The 21,641-nt window shown below is 29.1% G+C and overlaps 2 protein-coding genes across 2 annotated transcripts in view; one reads left to right on the top strand and one right to left on the bottom strand.

Moving 5' to 3' along the window:
* LOC142321684 (zinc-regulated GTPase metalloprotein activator 1-like) overlaps positions 1-4,314 on the bottom strand; it is a 443,413-nt gene extending 439,099 nt beyond the window's left edge. The window contains exons 1-2 of the mRNA XM_075359968.1: positions 3,910-4,314; positions 3,463-3,559 (exon numbers count right to left, since the gene is read on the bottom strand). Of these exons, the coding sequence (XP_075216083.1) occupies positions 3,463-3,559; positions 3,910-4,081 (269 nt within the window). The 5' untranslated portion in view covers positions 4,082-4,314. The remainder of the gene's footprint in view (positions 1-3,462; positions 3,560-3,909) is intronic.
* A 236-nt stretch (positions 4,315-4,550) lies between these two features.
* The window catches only part of mrn (general transcription factor IIH subunit 4 marionette), a 35,579-nt gene continuing 18,488 nt past the window's right edge, over positions 4,551-21,641 (top strand). Inside the window, exons 1-6 of the mRNA XM_075359967.1 lie at positions 4,551-4,724; positions 5,565-5,669; positions 5,778-5,909; positions 14,067-14,252; positions 16,001-16,181; positions 18,742-18,825. Coding sequence (XP_075216082.1) covers positions 4,576-4,724; positions 5,565-5,669; positions 5,778-5,909; positions 14,067-14,252; positions 16,001-16,181; positions 18,742-18,825 — 837 coding nt within the window. The 5' untranslated portion in view covers positions 4,551-4,575. The remainder of the gene's footprint in view (positions 4,725-5,564; positions 5,670-5,777; positions 5,910-14,066; positions 14,253-16,000; positions 16,182-18,741; positions 18,826-21,641) is intronic.

Genomic DNA, 21,641 nt, shown 5'->3' with positions numbered 1-21,641 from the left:
ATTTTCACCATTTTTGTTTAGTTTTTAATGTGTAACTGATGTAACTGATAATGAAGCACATTCTTTGAAATGGATTTTTTAAAGCAATACAACTTCCAACCAATATATGTCTAAAAATGCTTTGTTTTCACGACATAGATAGCAAAGTATTTTATTCTGATTTCTGCTCTAAGGGTAAAATGAAGTCACAATGAAATTCTTGGAACTTGAACTTGAGCCAAAACTAGTGGTTTTGAATGTTTTTATCCTGAAAAATAGATAAACCAGTCCTAGAACTTTATCTCCTATTTATGATGAAATTTTGGTTAATCACAAAAGCTGGAGTAGAAAATAAGTTTTTAGGTTTACTATAAATTAATTTTATTATCCAAATGCTAATAAACAAATTAAAAAATTCTTAAAAATTCTAACTAAGAAATTAATGAAGAAATTGTTGTAAATTAAGGAAACAAAAAATAATACAAGTTTCAGAAATAAACAAAACAGGCCAAAATTTCTCAGAAAAACATTAAAATTTTAGAGATAATAACAAAAATCTTAAAAATTCCAAAAAAATAATAAAGAAATTGTAAGCAAATTAAATTATTTAAGGAATTTGTTATTTCTCAAGTTGCAAAAATGGCTAATCAACAACTGGATTTGTATAATAAAACAGAAATAATTTTGGAAGCAATTCTGTACTGCTGTTGACAATTTAAAAAATAGTTTAATCTTCTGTTACATAATGGGAGAAAATGCAAATTTATATACATTTGGAGAGTTGATGGATGTGCTGTTAAATTAAGATAAAATAAATAAGGAATATTTCAAACTGAGTGCAAAAAATTGACAGATTGTGATGGCAACATTGATTTTTTTTTTTTAATTTTTCAAGCATCATTTGTTTTCAGTAGTTTATAAACAAATCATCATGGAAAACTACAAGCTTCAACAAAGTTTACAAATCATACAAATTTATTACTGAAATACAGAATTGGTTACAGCTAGCTACATATTGTGATAATTATAGTGTGCATAACTGACCAACAAAAGCACAATTCATCATCTGGTTAAAGCATTCAAAGAGAATTTTCTCTATCTGATGCTGAAACAGCAATTCACAAAATAAATGCAAGCAATCAAGAAAATATTGCTGCTGTAAGTGCAAGTGTTTGTGAAAATTGAAATTTATCAGCTTCACACTGTCCACAAGAATTGGGTGTTTCTTCAACAACATGGTAGGTAAATCTTGTCCCAAGATCTTGGTCTACCCCCATTCAACTAACTCAAGAATTAAATCTGTCACTGCCAGTACATGCGACTCCCTACAGCAAGGAGAGTGCATTGCATCCTCCAAACACTAGGGTCCCCAAAAGGCACATTCCTGCTAGGCCAGAAAGCTTTATCACCAAAAGGACTTCAGGGAATGGACTGAGGTGAATACACACTACTGAGAGAATAAAGCACATATGCAGTTAGTTTCTCAAGTTCAGCCTCGATTAATATTTCAATCTGGTCTAAAGGATTGAAACACAATATATAATTCCATCCAAATAAACAAACTAAATATAACTGCCAGTAAATAAATACCCGCCCAATAAAAGCAATACACAGCAGCAAGGGACTTTTGTCCAGATTCTGCGATTAGTAGGGAGATACATAAATCTCCCGCTATCCTTGTGTTCCACTTCGTTCCAAATTAAAGCCCCAACAAAGTAAATACAAATTTTTATCAAAAAATCATCTTTTCAGATGAGGCTCATTTTTGGCTTTCTGGGTTTGTAGACAAGCAAAATTGCTGTATTTAGGATAATTACAATCCAAAAATAAATCAACAGCAACCATCTGAAAAAAAAAATCACTGTTTGGTATGTATTATGGGCTGGTGGCATCATTGGACCATTTTTTTTTTTTTTTTTTAATGACAAGATCTGTTGCAGTAAACAGTAAATACTACTGAGTTATGATTCATAATTTTTGTTTACAAATTTTGATTTTAATAAGTTGTTTGAACAGAATGGTGCCACATAATTACAGAAACAATTCAGTTATTCCATCAAAAATTTGGTGATACGATAATCTCACAAAATGGTATGTCAACTGGCCACCAAGATCATGTGATTTGACTCCCTTATACTTTTTTCTCTGGAGTTATGTTAAGTAACAAATCTATAGCAATAAATCGCTAACATCTGATGACTTTAAAGCAAATATCTGACTCATTATTTCAAGCTGGAATTCAAGCTGATTTGTGTGAAAAAGTCATGAAAAATTTTTTTGATAGATTTGGTTATGTCAAGCAAAGCCATGGAAGTCATATGAATGATATTATTTTCAAACAAAATGCAATATTACAAGCTTCAAAACAAAAAATTTGGTTAATTTTACACATTTTCCTTTTTAATGCAATTTTACTTTTTGCGCTGAAAATGAAAGACCCTTTAGAAAGGCTGCACCTCAATAATATCACAATTAATATCCAGATTGAATATCAAATCATAAAACATTTGAAGCTGTGGAGAGATAACTTAGAAACAAGTATGCTGAAACAGTAGTTTGTAAGAAATGCAAGAACTGAAAAAGAAATACTTGATGCTGTATAATTACCTCATACTACAAACATTAGAAGGTTGTCACATCATTTAAATATTTCAAACCAAGCAGATATGGGAGCAACAAATCTAACCATTCCATATAATGCATGTACAAGACATATTACCATCAGATCATAATAAATGTATAAAATTCTTTCAGTGATAAATGACAACTGTGCATACAACTTTCTTAATCGTATTTTGGTTAATGATGAATTGTGCTTTACAAGAAAGGTTATTATCAATTATCAAACACCCACTCCTGGGCTGAGTGATACAGTCTTCACAATGGTCAGTCTTTTCTTACATTTCTTGAAAATGAATCTGATTGATTCCTGTAAGATAAACCTCATTTATCTTCCCAGGCATGTGTTTTAAGCATGATAATAAAAATTTATTTTGAGCTGAAAAATTTTAATATTACACATACATGCTCATTTAAATTTAAAGAGATAATATTATAAATGAAAGATTCAGTTAAAAAATGATAATTTAATAAATACTATTGCTGCCTTCTGTGGAGAGAGAAAGATTATAATATCTATTAAACAACAAGCATGTAGTAGACATTCATTCTCAATTTATCTAATTAAAGATAAATTCTATTCTTTTGTATATTTCTTATGTTTATTTTAAAATTGTATCTCTGATGATACTGAAACCACTAAAAACACATTCAGGATTATTAGTATTAAATTTAACCAACTTCTAAAAGATAAAATTTGTTTTTCAGATTAGTTTAATTAGTGTAAATAATATCAGACATAAGGTTTAAAAGTAAAGATCAACATAAGTAAAGAATAAGAGAGTCAGAAATAAAAACAAGAACAAGCAATATAAAAATTAAAAAGAAATTAAACTATGCTAAAAAAAGGCATTAAGAACTTACTTCACTGAACAACAAAGACAGCCATTACGTAATTCCATCCATTCTTCATATAACTTCCCCTCTTGACCAACTGCCACACTTTTCTCCACAGCACTACCTAATAAATAAAAAAAAAAGACATTAGAAATGTAGAAAATATAGAAATGAGACATTAAAAATGTAGAAAAATTATTTTTTTCTCTTCAAACATATTTTACTGATTATCATAATAGATGATGACACGATGGTTAACCGCCAGATGAGTAATTACTCCAATTAAACCTCTTATAACAAACTGATTAACTCACACTGTTTAGAATCAATAATTCAAATTACATAAAACTATTTGTATGGTTTCACGAATTTTATAATTATTTTGATAAATAAAAGTTCTATTTTTTAAATAGAAATTTTTAATTTTTTTTAAATTAAATTTTATACTATTCTTTCAAAAAAACTGTTGCATACCTTCTCCGAACTCGTTTACAATGACAGCAATTTTTTTTCCATGCTGTTCATTCAAAATATAATTTAACAGTGTAGTTTTCCCAGCCCCCAAGCATCCAGTTATTATAGTAACAGGCACCAGATTAAAAACTGCAGGTACAAGGTTAGGAACGTCTTCATCTGAAGAATCCATTATTACGTAAAAAATAAACCAATAAATAAAGTTTAATAAAATTATAGAGATTTTAATATCTGTTGTATGGCATCAATTTTCAATCTCTCGCTCAGTTATAATAAACAAACTAAATTATGAAAGACCCGCACCGAACTGGCATTTAAATTTACTATACACTAAGCAGCTGATTTACACATGTTTACAAGAGTAGTTGCTTCCAACATTGGACACAAAATATAATGGTAGATTGAAAAGAAAACAGAATGTAAGACCAGGCAAGTTATACTTATTTCGATAAAAATATTTCTTTTAACGAAATAATTGATTAACTCTAACGATTTATCTTTATCAGCTAAATACAAGAAAAAATAAAGTACAATCCTCCGTATAAGAATTTGTAAATAACTAAAACACGTTTATTAGATCCACACATATAAAGTGGGATATTTTATATGCGGTATCGGTACAGCTGATCTACGCTAATGATCAGAAGGGTAATGTAAACAGTGTTAATGGCGGAGCACAGTAAAATTACTCCGAAGTACAATTTAAAAAATAAGTCTCTGCAGTGCAAAAACTTGCATGATTATTTGAAAACATTATCTTCTAGCGTTCTTGACCGTTTATACAATCATCCTACTACATGTTTAGCCGTTTACAAGTAAGAATCGCATGTATTTACCTTTAAGGTTATGTTGTTTTAAACATAACATGCTGGGAACTAATATTTGCAGTTTTTACTATTATTTATTTGATTATTATTTGAATAACTTCATGTCATAAAAAAATGTATTCTGCTTTTTTTTAAATTACATTGTTAGAGATTAATAATTTGTTTAATTTCAAAAACAAATGTTAATTTATAGTAGTTGCATGAATTTTGTGATATACCACCATCTCATGAAACTGACAACAAATTTCATCTGTCATGAAATTTACTTTCACTTCTTAGATGACAACTGTGCCAGAATATTTTTTTCTGGATCTTCAGATATCACGACCACTTTTCAGAGATATTAAAACATTAGTTTATGTTAATTGAAATCCTTATTTACAAGTTGTTCCTGTAGTAGAATTTTTATTGGACATGGTTTCATCTGGACCGAAATGTGGTTATTTTATAAATGAATTACAACACAGCAATCATTTTGCATTGTTGAAATGTTTAGTTTTCTAAAGACCTGTTTTCTGAATTTTGTCCAGCTTTTCATTTAATGTTGGTTCATACGATAATTAGATGTGTATACATCAAATATTTAATAAATTGCATTTCTACACATCCTTCTTTGTTTTAAAATTAAAAAAGTAAGATGTGCCATCTAAATAAATTATATTGATCTCTTTTTATCTTTTAAATTTAGTTTTGTGACTTTGTGGGGTGATAAATATCCAAAAGATGTTTGCTGAAATTCTCCATTCTTTTTACAATGTTTTATGTTTTTAATTATTTGTAACAAGTTTAATTTAATAAAATCCAATTTGATTTTCTTTATTCTTCCAGGGAACTTCCAGATATTGCAAAACATTATGTTATCAGATTGTTATTTGTTGAGCAGCCAGTTCCTCAAGCTGTTATTGCTTCGTGGGTATCACAACCAAATGCCCAGTAAGTATTCTTTTGGGTTGAATAATTATATTTTATTATTATTGAAAATTACCATTAAGTAGTAAATTGATATTGTTTTATAAATAATAATGTTTCTTTTTATTTCAGAGAACATAAAGATATAGCTAAAGTTCTGAGTGAATTAAGAGTTTGGCAGGAAGCCTCAATTCCTGGTGGTTTAGCTGGTTGGATTCTAAATCCAACATTCAAAAAAAATGCAAAAATTGCTCTTCTAGGAGGGTTTGTATTTAAAATGAATACATATTACATACATTCTCTTTCATAAATAAAATAATGAATATTTACTGTTATTTTTGGTTATAATAAATTTTGGTTCTCTTAGATTTTATTTTGCACAAAATAAAATTCTTTGATTTTATGAGTATTAAAATTTTATATCTAAAGTTTAAACTTTTTATCCCGGTCAGGCATGGCATTTTTCATACACTACAAAATTCCTCTTCCGCTTATGTGATATCATCAAACCAAAAAAAAAAAAATGTAATAGGGTCCATTTGAAGTGTCCCAAAAAAACATAAGCGGTTGCTTGACAAATTCAAAAAGAATTGAAACTTACCCACTTGCTTCCTACATGTCTCAGGACCTTACAAATGTTTTTTTTTTTTAATTTTTTATTTAAGCATTTTACTGTGGTGGCCATTTTTATTGCAGTGTGCATACCTATTTTTATGATTGTAAGGGTTTATGGAAAAAATCATAACTAAAAAACTATTGGTTCTGGAAGGATGAAACAAAAAGCAATTTAATTGTACTTTTTCAAGGTAAAAGATCAATTGAGTGGTTTATTTATCTATCCTTTCTATGAGAAAATTACCGATAAAGTTGAACATGAAAAACCAAAATTTCACTGTGGTAATGTTTTTCAAGAGGCAGGGTTGGCATACACAGTTTGAATTATGTTTTATGTGTAGATATATGTTAGTAGTTTTACAATAAATAATATTAATGGTGATATACTTCTTACTCCTAAATATTTATGAATTTTTGAAAACTAATTTTTTTAAAAAGATTAAAATTTTGGCTTCAAATAACTCTGATGGGGCCGGTGGTAAAAATCTCAAATTTGCACAATTTGCAGTGTTTTTGTAGATGTTTATGGCAAATAGAAAATTTTCTTGCCTATTTTACTAATAAGAAAGTTATAACTTTTCAAAAATCATGAAAATCCTGTTAAAAGAAATACCATTTTAACTCCCTAAATAAATACTCCAAGGGGGTTTCATGTCCTCTTTGTGCTTTACATTTCTTATATTTAGCCCCTTTGTTGTTGGAGTTGACATTTTCAATATTTTTAAAATAGTTTTTTTTAATTATTAATGATAGGTCGTAATTTAATAAAACCAATACCATTAACGTAATATAATTTTGATTCAAAAATGCTTGTAAAACTTACCCAAATTTCAATGATTTCAATGATTAGCCTACATCTTTTTTCAAGAATTCATTCTTATTTTTATGTTGGTTTATTTTTGTAAACACTATTGAAGAAAAAATAAATTGTAGGAAAATTTTAATTATTCTTCAGTGAAGTAACCTGTTTTTGTAGCAATGAAAATTAATTATTTAGTGTTGTTAACCAACAGCTGTCATACCTCTTCTGATAATTCTCTTGAAATTGTGTGAAAACGACCCATCACTGAGTTAGTTCAAGTAGTATCAACTTTCTCTTCTATCGGTTTTGTGAATTTTTGGTAATGCTTTTAATATATTGGCTACAATATTAGTGAAGTTAAAATTTTGTTTAGTGTAATTGTATTTGAAAATATGTTTACATTTTTTAATCATTAGAGCAGTTTCTTTTTTGATATTATTTTAACAGGAGAAGGACTTGCTATGGGATCACCACTTTCGACAATTCTGCAGACATTTTTATGAATAATTTTGAAAATACAATTTTACCATCAATAATTAATAAACATCAAATCATGCTATACAAAAGATATGTGGATGACATTTTAATCATATTTAATCAGAAAACTAATAATGAAGAAAATATAATAGTTAATGAAATCAGCTAATTGGATGAAAATATTCATTTCACTACAAATTAAGAAATTAACAATCGAATTGATTATTTACATATAACAATTAATAAAAATTTCAATAATAATAAATTGAACATAAATATATATATATAGGAAACCAACCCAACAAGATACCATAATTCACTGTAATTATTTTCATCCATAGAACCAGAAAATACCACTTTCAATTCATTAATTTACTTAGCAATTAAATATCTCAAACACAATACTATAATATTAAATACATTCCTGCATCAAATGGATATAATAATAATTTAATAGATAAATTATACCTCAAATTAAAAAATAAATTATATGCAAGAGAAAAAATAAAACTAAAACATAATAACTCAGGAAACAATTATGTAAAATGGAATATAATGTAAACTATAGAAAATTTAATAAAATATATAAATCATTTAATTTAAAAACAGCATAGAGCTAATAATAAGATCATAAATTATAGTAATAATAGAAATCCAACTAAAACCATAATAAATATAATTTTAACCAGCAGGCCATATACAGTTTAAAATGTGAATATTATGAATTACGATATATTGGTATGACTAATTGATCATTTTTAATTAGAACTAAAGAACATATGAATTGTATAATAAAGATATATAAAGACCGTTCAAATTTTGCTAAACATATTTTGGAAACTAAACATAATTATGATCCAAATAAATTCATGCAAGTATTGGATTACTCTAATAATTATTATAATATTTTAATCTTAAAAAATTCCTTATATATAATAATCATAACAAATTAATAAATTAATATGATAGTTTATATAAGCAAATAATAAACAGTATTACAATATGCACATTGTTACTTTGACTTAAGACTAACTTTTACAAAATGATGATCAATTGTTATGTAAATAATTTAAATGTGTAATATATGTTAATCATATATTATAATCACTCCTGAAGGTGGCAGAATACCCAAAAACACTTGAGGGAAACAAATAATATATTGGTAAGCAGTTTATATTATATATAATAACAATATTTTATTTATAAATTAGAAAATACAAACCGCACTAACTTTAATAAAATGTAAAGTTTCATTCTTTATTACCATGATGTTATACTAAATCATTAGTTTTTATATATATATCCAGATTATCCCTTAAATACTGTCGCCAAATGGCTTCAACAGCACATGGCACTTACTAACCTTATGGTAGCCCTGAAAAGGGCTGTTTTTGTTGTCAATTGGCTTCGACAGCTTGTTGTAATTGCTAACCTTAGGTGGCCCTGAAAAGGGCTGTTTTTTGCGTTAGCTGTAAGAAGAGCTGTTGGGTCCAGAAGCTTGGTATCCGACAAAGTCAGGGAGTTGTGGCTCATCCATTGAAGTCAGACCAGGCTTCCCCTCAGTGGTAGTTGGGTCCTCACAGTGTCGGGTGAGCATCGGTCATCCTTCACCAGCACGGCTGAGGCTGTTCTCCCTGAGCTATCCCACGCTGGGCTGACTAATGCTGCTAAGTCCGCCGGCCAGGGCGATTGAAGCCCAGCGAGCAGAAGCAGGAAGGTAGCATCCATGTCCAGCGGCTCCCTTGATGGGCCAGCCAGACCTGCTGCTCCAGCGGGGATGTTGGCATCTGCCGGGAGGCACATGTTTACTAACACTGGTATTAAGTACAGTATTTGTAACCTAGTATTTTATAATGTTATTTTCAAATAAAATATCAATTTTTCTTCTGTAACATTCAATATTTGTAACTTTCTTTTTTTTACTGTTATTTGTTTCTTAATAGATGAAATGAAAAATGGTACATAATTCAAACTTACTCACTCAAATGATTTGTACCATTAGTCAGTTGTTTTTAATTGCACTTATACCAAATGAGGTGTTACTATAAAATACAGTCAAGTGTCTGTAATCCTGCCATGGCCAGTAACCTGGCATTTTTGCCCCACCACCTACAACTTATAAATAGACTGGTGTAGTGGTAGGAGCTTCATGTCACAAGTATTACTCTCAACAAAGTAAAGCAATCTGTCAGTGTTTTTCTGTGTCTTAGAGCAGTATGATTAGGGTGTCATTCAAGTTCAGTAGTGCAAAATAAATCATTGTTTTTTTTTTATTTCCAGTGTTATTAGATTAATATAATTGTGCTATTCTTTACTTTAGCCTTTTATTTCATTGCTGTGTTGTATCAATGATAGATTGTCCATTAACAGAAAACCTTTAAAAGTGGTAGTTCCCCCAAGTTGAAAGCCTCTACACCTGGTTTCTCCAAGAGCAAAGCAAACCTGCTCTTATTTCACTGTATTGAAGCCAATGTTCCTGGGTAGAATTACCTTTATGCTATGCAAACTCAAACTGTTAGTTGTAAGGAAAGTTAAAATTCCTAAGGCATTTAAGAATGTGAATGTCCCTGTCATTTATAAAAATGAAGGGAAAGGCTGTATGAACAAATCTGTTTTTGCTGAAGGATCTAATAACTTTTGTTTAATCTGTGAGAAAATTTGTGAAGAAAAAGAACTTACCTTCAAAAGAGGTACTGATAACTACCCTTCTTACCAACATGAAAGTGAATTGGAATAAAGATGATTCTATCCACTTAATTTTTCAACCCCCTTTTGCAGCCGATGGAACAAAACATTATTCAGACTGTGAAAAATCTACAAAAAAAAGTCTCTTGTTTAGTATTCTACCTAAAGAAAAAACATTGTCAATAACAAAAAAGATACAAATTTATAAAATCTGATGTGGACACCACATGACTTCCTTGTACGCCTATTAAATTACATATACACATTTTTTACAATCAGAGGTTAATAATTATTAATAAATCAATATTTTTAAATTAAAAAAAAAAAAAACAGTTAAAAAAAGGAAATGAAATCAGATTTAAACCGATGTGCCTTCCCATTATACAAACCAAATATTTCATTAATTAAAATTTTATTTGGCTACAACTCTGGAACCAATGAAAATAAGTACCACTTATATTATATTGTTGAAAAGCTGTCAATGAGAGCTGATTACTGCAATTAAGAAAAAGTCCAAAATCAAATTTTTTGGGGATTTTGAACAGTTTTGGCCCAGTCAATTGCAATCAAAAGGGAAGGTGCACAACTAGATGTTACAACAGTTTTAAATCCAAAATTTCAACATTCTATGGCCAATTGTTTTTCAGTTATTCCAGATACATACATATGTAACACCGAAACTAGTCAAGATGGATTCAGGTATGGTCAAAATGGATATTTCCATTGAAATCTGAAAACAAATTTTTTTCTTGATCACAATACTTCCTTTACTTCATACAAGTAAGTAAAAATGATGCTTTTAATTTAGCTAATGCATGGGACAGTGTGGATAAAAAAACATTCATTTTTTCATGTGGAAATTATGGCCCACCCTTCCACTCCTGGAGGCATTTAAAAAAACCAAAGAAAATTTTTTAATGAAAGAAAAAACCCGGAACAAGACAGTTTGTTAAATCTGTATGTGGAATTGACAGTAGACGAGGAATTAAAAGATCTTCAGCATACAACTGCTGAAAAACATTGATGTTTTTCAATCTGACTGTAGGGTAGTTGGTGAGGAAGATGAAAGAAATCAATTCATGACAAAATATGAAATCATCTCAGATCTTGCACAAGACAGAGCTTATGACTACGAGAAGGCCCAAAATACCGACTTGAACCTACTCACACAGTCCTCATCCTGTCCCTTACGTGCAGAGAGGACCTCGACTTCACCTTGCGACACAGCTTTTTTCACTGTGCAGAGGATGTCAGTAAGGATGAGGAGGATGGTAAGCTTTCCCCTCCGTTTTGACTACTGCTGTCGTTGTCGGTGGGTCTACCAGCCGTTTTCTGCCAACATCCTTCTGCATCGACACTAGCAGGTGCACAAAGTGTTTCTTCCTGACCCATTGACTGAAATGTTCAACTGTGCGGCACAAAAGTTGCCAAACTCACCCTGGGGTCGATGTGTGTAGAAGACACACGTCCCCACTGTGTCCATTCCTCATCATCTGAAGAACAATCAAAATAGTTTTGCACTGTTTTTGTTAACTCCTTATATTTTTGTACCATTGAAAATCATGACACTTTTTAAACTACAATATGTAAACTGGGTCTGGGCTGTAAGAAAGTAATCACAAAGTTCTGTTGAGATTGCTGAAATTTCTGAACAGTGTCCACAAAACAATTGAATGAGAATGATTCCTGTTACCAGTACGGCTCATCTCCAGTTCTAAATTCCAGAACAAAGTTTTTGAAACTTTTTCAGAGTTTCACTGTGATTGTTATTCCTACCTTCATGGAATCAACCAGAATACCATTTTTTTGGTTTCAAAGAGGATTTAATTTTTGCATTTAGTTAAGTTGAATGATAGCACAGCATGGATTGTTGTTTTTATATAATTGTCATAAGAAAATTTTTGTTAGTCAACATTTTTAGGACTATGTTTATAAGCAACCTAGTTTTTTAGAAACAGTTTTGGTACCTTACTTCATAATGTGTTTGGAAACTATACTTCCATTAAAAAAAATTGCATTCACACACATGCACACATATATAGAAAAAGAGATAAACAGGATTAATTCACATGCTCTGAGTTTAATTACTTGTGTTTAATCTGGATGACCCTTTTAATTTAAAATAATAAAGCAATTTAATTTTTTTTTGCTTCATATCGCCACATAAGCCTGAAGCTTGTGCGTGGGATATGAAAAATGTAGCATGAAATATGCCATGCCTGACCAGGATTCGAACCCAGGACCTCTGGATGAAAGGTCGAGACACTACCACTTGTGCCACAGAGGCCGACAATTTAAAAGATATTTTATTAATACAGAAATAAAAAGAAATTATTAATTTTGATTGTATGATTCTTGTTATGTGATTTCCTGCTCATATTATATTTTTATGTTTAGTTCAAAAAACATGAAATTAGTGTGTGAAACTGTCCTTCCAATACTACGTTTTAATGGTTAAATAATGATGGTTAACACATTAACCATCATATAAATACAATTATAATTATAATCATCTTATAATTATAAAAAAGATTTCTATAAATTTGCATTGAAATTTTTCGTTTTCTAAGTAATAGTTTTCTGAGTTACAATAAAAATTCTAAAATGTTAGAAGATAAATGGTAATTAATTTTCATCGTTTACAATATATATAGGCTTACTATTAGTTATGAAAAGATAACTTTTATTAGAACACGTAACTATGATTATAAAGATTACAGCGTCACAAGTAGCCTGTATTTTATTATAAAAATAGTAAATTAATTTACTATATTCTTACAATTATTCTTCAGGTTATCAAAAAAAATATTGCCTTTCATACATAATTTTTAGACTTAAATTGTAAGAAATGATCACAAATTATATATTTAAATTATATAACATATTTTGAAAGAAATAGTTGGAAGAAGTACTTAATCTAATATACACACCAGTTCTTTTTCAGATTCAAATTTATCTAATTTTCTTTTGCGTAAGCTGCTGGTTCCAGAAGTGGAAGACTGTGATTCCATTCTGAAACAAAAATCAAAAAACTAAAGTAAAAAGATGTAATATTGTAAGATGTAATAATATATTTTAGTTAAATCTAATTTAATTTAATATTTCTCAAATGTAAAGAAACCAAATTAGAATATAAGTATAAGCATATTGCAGTATAAAATGAAAAATTAAATAAATTAGACCTAAAAAATGAAGGGATTGTATTACACTTCACAAAATTTTCTTCAAGATAAATGGTAGCTTGCATTTTTTTTTAATATTGCCCAAAACAAAATCACATCAAAAATAAATTTCATAAAACTATGATTGCATAATTTTATAAGTAAATTAGTATTTTTTATACTTTACTATGATACAATTCCAATACTAAAAAAATTAATTTTTTTAGTTTCATTTATTTTCAAAGAATTTTTAAAAAAGAAAAAATTTTCTAAATTTTTTACTATTAAGTTAATATTAAACATTTTAAAAATAAATTAATAAAAAAGATGAATAGAATTTTTTTTTAAATGTACTAAACTGATTTTCAGTGAAAGTCTGCAAAAAGTTGTAAAAATCTATGTTGAACAAAGCTGTATAAGTATGAACAACAAAAAAGTAAAAACAAATACACAACCAATCTGACAAATCGTTTCTCCATACAATACACAAAATTGAAACCCTCTGAATACTGACAAAGAGTAGGAAAGGATAAAAGAATGCCTTACCCTTGATGCAAAGACATTGTCACACACATGGAGCAATTCCCCATCGATGATACCACTGTGGTGTTGTCAACACTGAATGTGTTAAACTCTTATTGATGGTATTTTTAAAAAATTGACAATATCTTTAATGTGTAGTGGCAAAGCGTGGACCATGTCAGCACAACTTGAAGCAGATGTGAAGCCTCGAGATGTCAGCTTCTTAGATAAATATGCTATGGAAAGGTGGGAGTGTGTTCTTCATTATATGGTTGGTTCACAGCAACAAGAAGGAATTTCAGCTGATGCTGTTCGAATTCTTTTACATGCTGGATTAATGAAACGGTAAGTGTTCTGTTTCTTATATATCAAAGCAATTACTATAAACTTTAATAAAAAATCTACTGTTTTGTAACCTAACTAAATAGTTACAGGCAGTTTAACATAAGGTAAGATATTCTCTATAATAAGCATCCCAATCCAGGATGCTTACTTCATCCTGGGTCAGCTTACTAGGAAAGTTAGTTTTTAATAATGTTTCTACTGAGCCAAGTATACTGTTGTGCATCAGCTTTCCAAACCCACAAATTGACATTTACCTTTGTATGTGATGCCTTAATGCCTTTCATGTTAGGTTCTATGTAATAATCATCATTACTTTAGAGAAAGCTACTAGTATCTCTTGCCATAGTTCTTCATAGTTGTCACAGTCATACAAAAGACTAGGAAAATTTAAAACAGAAAATTATTGTACTCCTTTATGTTATGAAACAACATGTAATATGCACTCTTTATTCAGTAATTATTGAAATTAGCCAGTTTAGTTTATTTATGGAAAGTAAAATATTACAGTGCAATCCCAATCATCAGGTCTGGCCATGGTCTGAAGAAAGTAAAATATGTTAATCCGGAAATGTCATATCCCTTCTGAGATTGCAAAAAGTGTGAAGTGTAAAATACAGAAACTTATTTGAAACAGTTTTTATGTATGAATATATAATAAATTATTAGTTATACATATATATGTATATACTACATTTTGTAGGACTATTTATAATTTGTCACACTTCTTTGAATAAGAGATTGTAAAGTTCAGTCTGCCATTGCGTCAGTGCCTTACATTTGAATGTAAACATATGCATCTAACTGTAGAATTTACTTTCTAGCCTTTAATTTATTTATAAGTAAATATGATAATTTAAATTTTCCAGTTTAAAAATAAATTAATACTTTAAATTTATTATACTGTACCAGTTTGAAATGAAAAAGCCAGGCTAAAATTACAAAAGAAGTGGGTTCTTAGGTTTTTATTAAAAAATAATAATCAAAGTAACTATTTAAAATGTCTCAAGCTAAATCAGTCTGGTTGAATGCGATCCTGGTATTCAAAGTTATAACATTTTCATAATCTCCATCATTGGATATGTTGTTAAATCTTAAATTTAATGATTATGAATTTTTAATTTTTTTGTGCACCTGTATCAAAAATATTCTATATATCTAAATGTTTAAAAAAGTGTTATCTACAGCATCATTAATTTACAAAAATTTATGTTGTTTCTGTCGTGAATATTTGCAGTTCTCAAAAATTAGCCAATTCATTTTTATGAAGATTATTGTTCAAATGCAGATTATTGGAATTTGTACTATCAATTATTGTTGAAGTATTATTTACTACATTTTGACACATTAGCACAGGACTAAATTTTTACTTATTTTTTAGGTTTAAGTAATCAATTTAGAGAATTTGTTATTATTTATATTTATCTTTCAGTAAGACTTATATAGGTAAAAGAAATTTTCAACTTTTGATGGGTAGGTTAAATTTTAAGTTATTTTCAAATCCTGAGAAAGCTAATCAATAACATTGCCAACTTTTTTCTCCTATTTCTATCCCTCTCAGAAAGAATCATGATGATGCTCAAGAAAAATTTAGTCTTAAAATTTTTGCTCAGAAGTAAACTAACTGTGTGCTTTAAGGGTAATATGTTAGATTTTCTTTGCTTATATGTAACTAAAACATAGACCAATAAAGGATTCATGAATCCTAATATTTATGATTATATTTGTTTTGTTTTTGTTTTTTACATCAGTGATGAAAATGATGGAAGTCCTGTTATTACAAGAGAAGGTTTTCAATTTTTATTATTGGACACTCCTGCACAGGTTTGGTACTTCATACTTCAATATCTTGACACAGTCGAATCAAGAGGTCTGAATCTAGTAGAGTGTTTAATGTTCCTGTTCCAATTAAGTTTTAGCACCCTTGGCAAGGTATAAAATAAGTAATATTTAAAAATTAATTTCATACATTTAAATATTTTCTCTTAATAACAAATGTTCCTTAGTATTTATTACATTATCCTTAAAGTTCCAAACTCTGTTTAGATTTTAAGTTTTAATGCTTTTATAAGAATTAAAAATTAAATATTTGTTGTAAGTCACTTGGAATTTTTACAGTTCAAGGAGTGCGTCAAAAGTAGACCACCATTAGATTTTGAATACATTAAACATATTTAATTATACCAGATATAGATTCAGGAATTAGGAAGATTTTGTATAACATTATTAAGTAACTAATTCTTGTTTCCATAATATATTAATAATGATGAAACAGTAACAATAATAAAAAGTCAGAAAATAGAATTGTTTGAACCTAATGGTGAAAAGTAGCCAAGTTGAAACTCCATCAATTCATTTTTTATTATGTTAGATGATAAATTCTTATGATACATCAAAGAGATTTCATCTGTAATAAAATCACATCAGATTACTCACAAAAACAAAATGAGTTTTCATAATACCGAATTACATTATGCAGTTTATAGCACTATCTCAGAAGTAATTGATCCACATCTTGTCAAAGATACTGCTCTACAACAATTAAGTAACGATTGTTGTAAGGCAATAAAGTCAACAGTCAAAGGCCCAGCATGATGTTTTATATTTTAACAATAACAACCACCCACCGACCATAACAGAGTGATAACGTCTCGGCTTGGATCTGGTGATCCTGGGTTGGGATCACGATCAGACATGACACTTTTCTTGTGCTACAAAATGTCCATTCAATATTTTCACTTACAAACTTTGAGCTTATGAGGTGAATTCATTAAAAAGACATGTTTTCTAACTAATGGCTCCTTGAAACTATTGCCTGATGCCATTTGTTGTTGGGTCCTAAGTAACTACACATTCTGGCTCGATGCTTCATGGATATATCAAGTTACAGTATCCTTACAAATAAAAGAATCTGCAATTTATTGATTTCACATGAACACAGCTTCACCAGACGTCTGGAGACTGACTACCAGAATATCATATGAATTGATGTCCTACACATAATGTGTATTTATTTTAAATAAGGCTGTAATTTTATAATATATCCAATTGTATATATGTATTATGGTATTTTATTTTAAACTTAACCTTATACATTTCATCTTTATTATTAAAATAAATATCATAAATAATTTCATAATATGTAGCATAATTAACTTTTTTTTTGAATTGTTAATTGGTAACTATTTTAAAAGTTCATACTCAGTTTTAGTAATAAAACTTCATAATACGATTCTGCTGTATAAGAAATCATTTTTTTTCAACTTATACCTTAAGTGCAACAGTGAATTATTACAATCATCTTTGGTAAATTGTAATAACAATACAACGATATAATTTGAGCCAAGCCCTATAACAAGGTGATACTCTAAGTTATTAATCTACACGTTCAGTTACTGCTATGATTCAAAATCGTTTATAAGATTAATAGCATACACATGTATTACTTAGAAAGATACAGTTTTTTATACAATTTTTCATTACTGTGATTGTAACAACTATTAATTTATTTGATTATATTTCTGTGATCAGATATTTAATTATAATAGAATATATTTGATGAGAAAAGTGTTAATCGAGTGTTAAAGCATTTTTTGCACAATATTAAATGAAAGTTTATAATAAATTTTTATATCTATTTATAAAATAACATATCACAAGTGATTCATAATCAATGCCCAGCAAAAACTAGTGAAGATAAATTGATGAAAATTTGTATACAGTTCTCACAGTATAAGTGCCCACTAAAAAAAGATTTTTTGAAATTCCCAAGTTTAAAAGGTTAAAATGGAGTAACAGTGCTAATTTTTTTTTTTTAATTTCTTGATAACAATTGAAGATATCAATTTGATTTTTCGTTTGTGAAATCTTCATGTGAACTTCTAAAAACCAATTTCCAGATTTTTTGAAATTCGAGAATGGATTTTTGAATCTTTTTGAATTCTGACTATCTTTTTAATTTCTTGGTAACAAATGAACTTGTTTTTGGTATGTATAATTTTAATGTGAATATCTACAAATCAATTTCTATTTTTTTTCAAAATTTAACCTTGAAAGGGGACACAAAAGGTAAAAATATTTAAACAATGATTGCAAATTTTTACCTTTTCCGACTATACTAAACGATATATTCAGTAGATTTGGGCTTGCAAATACTCTTCAGATTAATATTTACAAACCATTTTTGGATTTTTTTTAATTTTGATTTTTTAAGGGTGCAATGGGGTATGACGTGGTGGCTTAACCAATACAATCACTGCCACTGTTACTGTATGTGTAATGCAACTGGCTGCACCTACCTCCAGTTACTTGACTTAAAAGCATAAAATAAAAAAATGACCACAACAGGAAATGCAAATAACCATATAACGTGGGCAAAACCACAATGGGGATGCTTGTGTATAATATCATTTAAAGTGTATGTTTACAATTTTTAATCTAAAATAATTACTATTTTTACAGCTGACATTATGTTGTATCTTCTTTTTTTTAGGATTATAGTACTGATGGTATGAGTGAAGGTTTACTTATGTTTCTTCAACATCTTAGAGAATTTGGATTAGTTTATCAAAGAAAGGTATTTATTATTGTGTTCTTTTACATTTTTAATTCTGATTTCACTCACTTAATAAAAATATGGATAGATATATGAATGCTACAATTTTGGTATTAAAATAATCTGCAGGTAGCAAGTAAAAACTTACTTATTAAAATTTGTAATAATATTATATTTTTAATAGTCATACTATGTTCCTCACAGTGAAGACTTACACTTTATAGCATCATCAGCAAAGTAAAATAAACTTAACATCTTCATTATTTTATCTATAGAACATATTACTTTTAATGAAACAATCCAGAAGAAAATAATGCAAAGTTTTGCAGGTAGTCCTGAACCAAGCTGTGATACAGCCATTCTAGTATGTTTACATCAGAAAAATATTCATATCAATTTTACCTTCCAAATCAAATGATTTGGCTGATAGTGTTTCCACTAAAACACAGTGTGGTTTCTGCACGAGAAGTTCTTCTAAAGAAATTTTTTAAATGCTGGAATTCAGAGGCAGTTAGTTATAGGAAAAAATTATTTGTGGAATTGAAGCAAGCTTTTGTTTCTGTGATATATACTAGTTTGTGGTATAAATTATATGGAGAAGGAGTAGTAAGCTCTAAAATAATTTTATTTGTTCAAGTATTCTATCAAAATTATCAGTATGGTATAATTCTAATCATTGTAAGTATAATTCTTAGTATAAGCAAACTGGTTAAGATTGAGTATATTGTGGTTACACAGGAGTACTGTAGAGCAATATTTCAAGTCCAGTTCTCTTTGTCTTGCTGCTTTGTGACAATGACCTTTTCTTTAATAGTATAATTAATATAGAATTTCTGTTATTTATTAATGACTTTAAGCTAATTTCATGAAATATAGGAGATTCAAAGTTAAATACTCTGAGAAACTATTGTTAGAAATCGGTCCACATGTAAACTCATCTTAAACTAAAATTTTAATTAATCATGAAGCTAATAGCAACCAAGATATTGTGTTCTATTAAGTACAGAAATTACTATTTAGAAATGTTTAAGCAGTACACTTATTCAAAGTAATCCTTCTGCAACTTAAGAGCTTTTTTAACATTGCTACTTAGTACTTTGTTTCATAAACAAAAAGATAATTGAGTTACATGTAGAGTACCTTGATTTTTTCCGGAGTAAATAATTTTGATACTTTACAGACAAATATTGCTAATTCCCCATTGTTCTAAATGACATATGGTGGTTCAGGATTATGGTTACCAATCCTTTTCAATTCTTGGTGCCCTTGCTGATTCCAAATTTTCCCAAGATGTCCTATGTCAAATTCTAACATATACACTTTGGAAAAAACCCATTTTTTTGGCAAAGGTTAGGTAAAAATAAATAAAACACATTTTAGATCATAAAAAGTAATTGAACAAATTCAACGAACTGTAATAATTAGTGGAATGGATGAACCTGTTGATCGTCATACATCTTCTCAAACCATGGAATCAGACTGAACCCACCCACCCTCATTTTCTTCTCTACATTGACTTTCGCTTGATACTTAGATTTTATCACACCAACTGCCAAAAACCGAATTTCCTACAAATTAAAATTTCCAAATGGGATTAAAATTATTTTAGCTTTACCACTCTGGAATAAATTCATCTTTATTGATAGCCAAAATTCAGTTAATTCCTTTTTCTTTTTTTTTTTTTTTTTGTCTTCAGTCATTTGACTGGTTTGATGCAGCTCTCCAAGATTCCCTATCTAGTGCTAGTCGTTTCATTTCAGTATACCCTCTACATCCTGCATCCCCAACAATTTGTTTTACATACTCCAAACGTGGCCTGCCTACACAATTTTTTCCTTCTACCTGTCCTTCCAATATTAAAGCGACTATTCCAGGATGCCTTAGTATGTGGCCTATAAGTCTGTCTCTTCTTTTAACTATATTTTTCCAAATGCTTCTTTCTTCATCTATTTGCCGCAATACCTCTTCATTTGTTACTTTATCCACCCATCTGATTTTTAACATTCTCCTATAGCACCACATTTCAAAAGCTTCTAATCTTTTCTTCTCAGATACTCCGATTGTCCAAGTTTCACTTCCATATAAAGCGACACTCCAAACATACACTTTCAAAAATCTTTTCCTGACATTTAAATTCATTTTTATGTAAACAAATTATATTTCTTACTGAAGGCTCGTTTAGCTTGTGCTATTCAGCATTTTATATCGCTCCTGCTTCGTCCATCTTTAGTAATTTTACTTCCCAAATAACAAAATTCTTCTACCTCCATAATCTTTTCTCCTCCTATTTTCACATTCAGTGGTCCATCTTTGTTATTTCTACTACATTTCATTACTTTTGTTTTGTTCTTGTTTATTTTCATGCGATAGTTTTTGCATAGGACTTCATCTATGCCGTTCATTGTTTCTTCTAAATCCTTTTTACTCTCGGCTAGAATTACTATATCATCAGCAAATCGTAGCATCTTTATCTTTTCACCTTGTACTGTTACTCCGAATCTAAATTGTTCTTTAACATCATTAACTGCTAGTTCCATGTAAAGATTAAAAAGTAACGGAGATAGGGAACATCCTTGTCGGACTCCCTTTCTTATTAGGGCTTCTTTCTTATGTTCTTCAATTGTTATTGTTGCTGTTTGGTTCCTGTACATGTTAGCAATTGTTCTTCTATCACTGTATTTGAACCCTAATTTTTTTAAAATGCTGAACATTTTATTCCAGTCTACGTTATCGAAAGCCTTTTCTAGGTCTATAAACGCCAAGTATGTTGGTTTGTTTTTCTTTAATCTTCCTTCTACTATTAATCTGAGGCCTAAAATTGCTTCCCTTGTCCCTAT

Source organism: Lycorma delicatula, chromosome 3 (genome assembly GCF_047948215.1).
Source record: "Lycorma delicatula isolate Av1 chromosome 3, ASM4794821v1, whole genome shotgun sequence".
NCBI classification, from domain to species: domain Eukaryota; kingdom Metazoa; phylum Arthropoda; class Insecta; order Hemiptera; family Fulgoridae; genus Lycorma; species Lycorma delicatula.
The sequence above is the reverse complement of the archived record's forward strand: the minus strand, read 5'-3'. Positions and strand labels throughout refer to the sequence as shown.